Genomic DNA, 10,116 nt, shown 5'->3' on the forward strand with positions numbered 1-10,116 from the left:
GTATAATCATGTTAAAAAATATACATCGACATATTGTACTATTAATTTAAAATAGTGATATTAAATAATATATACGTGTGTAATATTTATGATAAATCATTTACATTATTAAAATGTTTTAACATTTAAATAATTGTGCATCCATAACAAAAGATATGAATATGAAGATGTAAATAATATTGTAAAATGACTTGTATGAATATGAAGATGTAATAATAGTGTTTGTCAATAAGTGCAATTAGGGATGATATTATAAGATTATCAACATGTAATATTTCATGAAAGTAAGTAAGTATATGGACATGTCACTAAAAGTGTATATAAGTTATTAATAGTGCTTGTCATCAATAAAGTGCTGCCTAAGACGTACAGTAAGTACATTATAAGACGTACAGTAAGTATTTTATAAGACGTACACTAAGTATATTATAAGATGTACAGTAAGTACATTATAAGACGTGCAGTAAGTATATTATAAGACGTACAGTAAGTACATTATAAGACGTACAGTAAGTATATTATAAGAAGGTTAATATCATTGTTTTCATCGAAAGTTTAAATAAGATAATTAACATGTAATTTATGAATAAAAGTGTTGCTGAGATGTATTTCATAAGAATATGAACTATAAAATGTGTAAATAAAGAAGTAATATGTCAAAGTGTGAGTAAGACGTACATCATAATATTATTAGCAAGTAATCATAATAAGCGTGATTGAGACATAAGAATATCAACATGTAATATTTCATAAAAGTGTGAGAAACATGTACACTACCGTCCAAAAGTTTGGGGTCACCCAAACAATTTAGTGGAATAGCCTTCATTTCTAAGAACAAGAATAGACTGTGGAGTTTCAGATGAAAGTTCTCTTTTTCTGGCCATTTTGAGCGTTTAATTGAGCCCACAAATGTGATGCTCCAGAAAGTCAATCTGCTCAAAGGAAGGTCAGTTTTGTAGCTTCTGTAACGAGCTAAAGTGTTTTCAGATGTGTGAACATGATTGCACAAGGCTTTTCTAATCATCAATTAGCCTTCTGAGCCAATGAGCAAACACATTGTACCATTAGAACACTGGAGTGATAGTTGCTGGAAATGGGCCTCTATGTAGATATTGCACCAAAAAGCAGACATTTGCAGCTAGAATAGTCATTTACCACATTAGCAATGTATAGAGTGTATTTCTGTAAAGTTAAGACTAGTTTAAAGTTATCTTCGTTGAAAAGTACAGTGCTTTTACTTCAAAAATAAGGACATTTACATGTGACCCCAAACTTTTGAATGGTAGTGTATATGATAAGAATATGAACATATTAAGAATGTGAGTACAATTAAATATGAAGATGTAATAATATTTGTTAATGTGTGTATATGACAATAATATAAAGATATAATAATATATGACAATAATATGACGATGTAATAATATATGACAATAATATAAAGATGTAATAATATATGACAATAATATAAAGATGTAATAATATATGACAATAATATGAAGATGTAATAATAATATGAAGATGTAATAATATATGATAATAGTATGAAGATGTAATAATATATGACAATAATATAAAGATGTAATAATATATGACAATAATATGAAGATGTAATAATAATATGAAGATGTAATAATATATGATAATAATATGAAGATGTAATAATATATGACAATAATATATGATAATAATATGAAGATGTAATAATATATGACAATAATATATGATAATAATATGAAGATGTAATAATATATGACAATAATATGAAGATGTAATACTATATGATAATAATATGAAGATGTAATAATATATGACAATAATATGAAGATGTAATATTATATGAAGATGTAATAATATATGATAATAGTATGAAGATGTAATAATATATGACAATAATATAAAGATGTAATAATATATGACAATAATATGAAGATGTAATAATAATATGAAGATGTAATAATATATGACAATAATATGAAGATGTAATAATAATATGAAGATGTAATAATATATGACAATAATATGAAGATGTAATAATATATGACAATAATATGAAGATGTAATAATATATGACAATAATATGAAGATGTAATAATAATATGAAGATGTAATAATATATGATAATAATATGAAGATGTAATAATATATGACAATAATATATGATAATAATATGAAGATGTAATAATATATGACAATAATATGAAGATGTAATACTATATGATAATAATATGAAGATGTAATATATGACAATAATATGAAGATGTAATAATATATGAAGATGTAATAATATATGATTATAATATGAAGATGTAATAATATATGACAATAATATGAAGATGTAATAATAATATGAAGATGTAATAATATATGACAATAATATGAAGATGTAATAATATATGACAATAATATGAAGATGTAATAATATATGAAGATGTAATAATATATGATAATAATATGAAGATGTAATAATATATGACAATAATATGAAGATGTAATAATATATGATAATAATATGAAGATGTAATAATATATGACAATATATGATAATAATATGAAGATGTAATAATATATGATAATAATATGAAGATGTAATAATAATATGAAGATTTAATGATATATGAAGATGTAATAATATATGACAATAATATGAAGATGTAATAATATATGATAATAATATGAATATGTAATAATATATGAAGATGTAATAATATATGACAATAATATGAAGATGTAATAATATATGATTATATTATGAAGATGTAATAATATATGATTCTAATATGAAGATGTAATAATATATGAAGATGTAATAATATATGATAATAATATGAAGATGTAATAATATATGACAATAATATGAAGATGTAATATTATATGAAGATGTAATAATATATGATAATAGTATGAAGATGTAATAATATATGACAATAATATGAAGATGTAATAATAATATGAAGATGTAATAATATATGACAATAATATGAAGATGTAATAATAATATGAAGATGTAATAATATATGACAATAATATGAAGATGTAATAATAATATGAAGATGTAATAATATATGATAATAATATGAAGATGTAATAATATATGACAATAATATATGATAATAATATGAAGATGTAATAATATATGACAATAATATGAAGATGTAATACTATATGATAATAATATGAAGATGTAATAATATATGACAATAATATGAAGATGTAATAATATATGAAGATGTAATAATATATGATAATAATATGAAGATGTAATAATATATGATTATAATATGAAGATGTAATAATATATGACAATAATAAGAAGATGTAATAATATATGACAATAATATGAAGATGTAATAATATATGAAGATGTAATAATATATGATAATAATATGAAGATGTAATAATATATGACAATAATATGAAGATGTAATAATATATGATAATAATATGAAGATGTAATAATATATGACAATATATGATAATAATATGAAGATGTAATAATATATGATAATAATATGAAGATGTAATAATAATATGAAGATTTAATGATATATGAAGATGTAATAATATATGACAATAATATGAAGATGTAATAATATATGATAATAATATGAAGATGTAATAATAATATGAAGATGTAATAATATATGAAGATGTAATAATATATGACAATAATATGAAGATGTAATAATATATGATTATATTATGAAGATGTAATAATATATGATTCTAATATGAAGATGTAATAATATATGAAGATGTAATAATATATGACAATAATATGAAGATGTAATAATATATGATTGTAATATGAAGATGTAATTATAATATGAAGATGTAATAATATATGAAGATGTAATAATATATGACAATAATATAAAGATGTAATAATGTATGAAGATGTAATAATATAGGACAATAATATGAAGATGTAATAATAATATGAAGATGTAATAATAATATGAAGATGTAATAATATATGACAATAATATATGATAATAATATGAAGATGTAATAGTATATGATAATAATATGAAGATGTAATAATATATGACAATAATATATGATAATAATATGAAGATGTAATAATATATGATAATAATATGAAGATGTAATAATAATATGAAAATGTAATAATATATGACAATAATATGAAGATGTAATAATAATATGAAGATGTAATACTATATGATAATAATATGAAGATGTAATAATATATGAAGATGTAATAATATATGATAATAATATGAAGATGTAATAATAATATGAAGATGTAATAATATATGATAATAATATGAAGATGTAATAATATATGAAGATGTAATAATATATGATAATAATATGAAGATGTAATAATAATATGAAGATGTAAAAATATATGATAATAATATGAAGATGTAATAATATATGAAGATGTAATAATATATGATAATAATATGAAGATGTAATAATAATATGAAGATGTAATAATATATGATAATAATATGAAGATGTAATAATATATGAAGATGTAATAATATATGATAATAATATGAAGATGTAATAATAATATGAAGATGTAATAATATATGACAATAATATGAAGATGTAATAATATATGACAATAATATGAAGATGTAATAATAATATGAAGATGTAATAATATATGATAATAGTATGAAGATGTAATAATATATGACAATAATATAAAGATGTAATAATATATGACAATAATATGAAGATGTAATAATAATATGAAGATGTAATAATATATGACAATAATATGAAGATGTAATAATATATGACAATAATATGAAGATGTAATAATAATATGAAGATGTAATAATATATGATAATAATATGAAGATGTAATAATATATGACAATAATATATGATAATAATATGAAGATGTAATACTATATGAAGATGTAATAATATATGACAATAATATATGATAATAATATGAAGATGTAATAATATATGACAATAATATGAAGATGTAATATTATATGAAGATGTAATAATATATGATAATAGTATGAAGATGTAATAATATATGACAATAATATAAAGATGTAATAATATATGACAATAATATGAAGATGTAATAATAATATGAAGATGTAATAATATATGACAATAATATGAAGATGTAATAATAATATGAAGATGTAATAATATATGATAATAATATGAAGATGTAATAATATATGACAATAATATATGATAATAATATGAAGATGTAATAATATATGACAATAATATGAAGATGTAATACTATATGATAATAATATGAAGATGTAATAATATATGACAATAATATGAAGATGTAATAATATATGAAGATGTAATAATATATGAAGATGTAATAATATATGATTATAATATGAAGATGTAATAATATATGACAATAATATGAAGATGTAATAATAATATGAAGATGTAATAATATATGACAATAATATGAAGATGTAATAATATATGAAGATGTAATAATATATGATAATAATATGAAGATGTAATAATATATGACAATAATATGAAGATGTAATAATATATGATAATAATATGAAGATGTAATAATATATGATAATAATATGAAGATGTAATAATATATGACAATAATATGAAGATGTAATATTATATGAAGATGTAATAATATATGATAATAGTATGAAGATGTAATAATATATGACAATAATATAAAGATGTAATAATATATGACAATAATATGAAGATGTAATAATAATATGAAGATGTAATAATATATGACAATAATATGAAGATGTAATAATATATGACAATAATATGAAGATGTAATAATAATATGAAGATGTAATAATATATGATAATAATATGAAGATGTAATAATATATGACAATAATATATGATAATAATATGAAGATGTAATAATATATGACAATATATGAAGATGTAATAATATATGACAATAATATGAAGATGTAATACTATATGATAATAATATGAAGATGTAATAATATATGACAATAATATGAAGATGTAATAATATATGAAGATGTAATAATATATGATAATAATATGAAGATGTAATAATATATGATTATAATATGAAGATGTAATAATATATGACAATAATATGAAGATGTAATAATAATATGAAGATGTAATAATATATGACAATAATATGAAGATGTAATAATATATGAAGATGTAATAATATATGATAATAATATGAAGATGTAATAATATATGACAATAATATGAAGATGTAATAATATATGAAGATGTAATAATATATGATAATAATATGAAGATGTAATAATATATGATAATAATATGAAGATGTAATAATATGAAGATGTAATAATATATGACAATATATGAAGATGTAATAATATGATAATAATATGAAGATGTAATAATATATGATTATAATATGAAGATGTAATAATATATGAAGATGTAATAATATGATAATAATATGAAGATGTAATAATATATGAAGATGTAATAATATATGATTATAATATGAAGATGTAATAATAATATGAAGATGTAATAATATATGAAGATGTAATAATATGAAGATGTAATAATATATGAAGATGTAATAATATGATAATAATATGAAGATGTAATAATATATGATTATAATATGAAGATGTAATAATAATATGAAGATGTAATAATATATGAAGATGTAATAATATGATAATAATATGAAGATGTAATAATATATGATTATAATATGAAGATGTAATAATAATATGAAGATGTAATAATATATGAAGATGTAATAATATGATAATAATATGAAGATGTAATAATATATGAAGATGTAAAAATATGATAATAATATGAAGATGTAATTATAATATGAAGATGTAATAATATATGAAGATGTAATAATATATGACAATAATGTGAAGATGTAATAATAATATGAAGATGTAATAATAATATGAAGATGTAATAATATATGATAATAATATGAAGATGTAATAATAATATGAAGATGTAATAATATATGACAATAATATGAAGATGTAATAATAATATGAAGATGTAATAATATATGACAATAATATAAAGATGTAATAATATATGAAGATGTAATAATATATGACAATAATATGAAGATGTAATAATAATATGAAGATGTAATAATATATGATAATAATATAAAGATGTAATAATATATGAAGATGTAATAATATATGATTATAATATGAAGATGTAATAATATATGATTATAATATGAAGATGTAATAATAATATGAAGATGTAATAATATATGAAGATGTAATAATATATGATTATAATATGAAGATGTAATAATAATATGAAGATGTAATAATATATGAAGATGTAATAATATGATAATAATATGAAGATGTAATAATATATGAAGATGTAATAATATATGATTGTAATATGAAGATGTAATTATAAAATGAAGATGTAATAATATATGAAGATGTAATAATATGATAATAATATGAAGATGTAATAATATATGAAGATGTAATAATATATGATTGTAATATGAAGATGTAATTATAATATGAAGATGTAATAATATATGAAGATGTAATAATATATGACAATAATGTGAAGATGTAATAATAATATGAAGATGTAATAATATATGATAATAATATGAAGATGTAATAATATATGACAATAATATGAAGATGTAATAATATATGATAATAATATGAAGATGTAATAATATATGATTATAATATGAAGATGTAATAATATATGATAATAATATGAAGATGTAATAATATATGATTATAATATGAAGATGTAATAATAATATGAAGATGTAATAATATATGATTGTAATATGAAGATGTAATAATAATATGAAGATGTAATAATATATGATAATAATATGAAGATGTAATAATACATGATTGTAATATGAAGATGTAATAATAATATGAAGATGTAATAATATATGAAGATGTAATAATATGACAATAATATGAAGATGTAATAATATATGATAATAATATGAAGATGTAATAATATATGATTGTAATATGAAGATGTAATAATAATATATGTTAAGCAAGTACCAGACAGTCGAGCTGGGCCATGGGACTCTTGGTGCCGGGCTGGCTGATGTCCCACACCTTGACGCAGCCTTTGCCTCCCGTGTAGACGTGGCGCGTGGAGGCGCTGATGGTGACGGCGCACACCACCTCGCCGTGGCTCAGGCTGTGGATCTGCCGGGCGTGGCGAGGGATGCCCGGGCCCAGCAGGGCGTCGGGGGGGAAGGGCACCGGCTGCATCTGCCCGTCTGCGCTCACGTGGAAGGAGTAGGCCCTGCACACACCACACGGCCCACATCTGCATCATATACTGTACCATGTACTGTATCATGTATCGTATCATATATCTATCATATATCTGTATCATATACTGTATCATATATCAGTATCATATATCTGTATCATATACTGTATCACATACTGTATCATATATCTGTATCATATACTGTATCATATACCTGTATCATATACCTGTATCATATATCAGTATCATATATCTGTATCATATACCGTATCATATATCTGTATCATATACTGTATCATATATCACTATCATACATCTGTATCATATACTGTATCATATATCTGTATCATATATCATTAAACATGACATGTAATAAATAAACATCAAACACATGTTTGTGTTATACATAGATGTTCTATTTATTGTACTTATTAGGATTACTTTATGCTTTGTCAAAATGATGTTTATTAGAAAATATAATACAACAAAATGACATTTATTGTATGAACTTTCTATAGTTATATTTTAGTTTATTATTCATTTAAGGAAGACAAAACTCAATGAGGTGCGGCAGCAGGAAATAAAAAGGACATGAAATTAAAAAAATGTTTTATTACATTACGAATATTAACTGACAAAAGATCTTGTTTTTTGTATTAAATGATTGTATGTCGCTATGTAGACATATTTATTATATTACACACGTTTTTTATATTAAAATGATTCAAGGAAGACGTATATTTTATGAATTTTACTTTATTTACTTTTCAAATTATACCCACAATATAGTAATTCAAGACATTTCATAATAAGCCACTAAATAAAAGTATATATTTGTTTTTAAACAAATATGAAACAACTAAAATTGTAAAACATGATGTTATAAAACAAATATAAAGTACAATATTTATTGAAGTTATTATACAAATATTTAAAATTGTGATATGAGTTTTATGAACATGCATTTGTCCAAGTCCAATTATTACACAACTAAAATGAATGCACTGAAGTTAAGATTTTATGAACGTACTCTTGTACATGTTGTGTAGAATATGTATTGTACATTTAAAATTAAAATAAAAAACTAAAAGTACGATGTCTATTAAAGTTATTAAACAAATATTAAACTTAAATAATACTATATTGATATAAGTTATTGAAAGTATTTTATGAAAGCGCTTTTGTACGTGTTATGAATTTTCTTAAATAAAAACAAATATCAAAAATAACTTCAAACAGCATTTTCATATATAAACTGTTCATTTACTAAATCAATTATTAAATAGGCAATTAATGAATAATTATTTTCTAATTGTTTTATATGTATTTACTATATATTTACATACACAAATGTAATTTATTTGAAATATTAAATGCTATGTATTTATATTTTAAGAAATAAATGTAAAACTAGTTTTTGTTGTTTTCTTCGTGACTTAAGGCGATGCCCAACTCAAACAATACTTTCACATTATTTTCTAATTGCTTTTATATTGATTAATTATATTTGTATATAAAAAATTGCCATTTTTAAATATTTAATGGTATTTATTAATTGTATTGTTTTTGTTGTGTTTTCCTTGTGACTTGAGGCAATGCAAACAATTCATGAACAATAATTATAATTATTAATAATAGTTATTTTGTAATTGCTTTTACATTTATTTATTATATATATATAACAAATTATGATTTATAAAATTCAAGGGTATTTATTGATTATATTTTAATTTAAAAATATTCGTTGTTTTTCTTGTGACTTAAGGCAATGTACAACTCAATCAATATTTTCGCATTATTTTCTAATTACTTTTAGATTTATTAATTATATATGTATATGAAAATTTTGCA

The 10,116-nt window shown here is 20.1% G+C and overlaps 1 protein-coding gene across 1 annotated transcript in view; it reads right to left on the reverse strand.

The window, feature by feature from the left end:
* tle2a (TLE family member 2, transcriptional corepressor a) overlaps positions 1-10,116 on the reverse strand; it is a 137,494-nt gene that overhangs the window by 13,656 nt on the left and 113,722 nt on the right. The window contains 1 exon segment of the mRNA XM_062027709.1: positions 8,046-8,295. Within this exon segment, the coding sequence (XP_061883693.1) occupies positions 8,046-8,295 (250 nt within the window).

Source organism: Entelurus aequoreus, linkage group LG19 (assembly GCF_033978785.1).
Source record: "Entelurus aequoreus isolate RoL-2023_Sb linkage group LG19, RoL_Eaeq_v1.1, whole genome shotgun sequence".
Taxonomy (NCBI): domain Eukaryota; kingdom Metazoa; phylum Chordata; class Actinopteri; order Syngnathiformes; family Syngnathidae; genus Entelurus; species Entelurus aequoreus.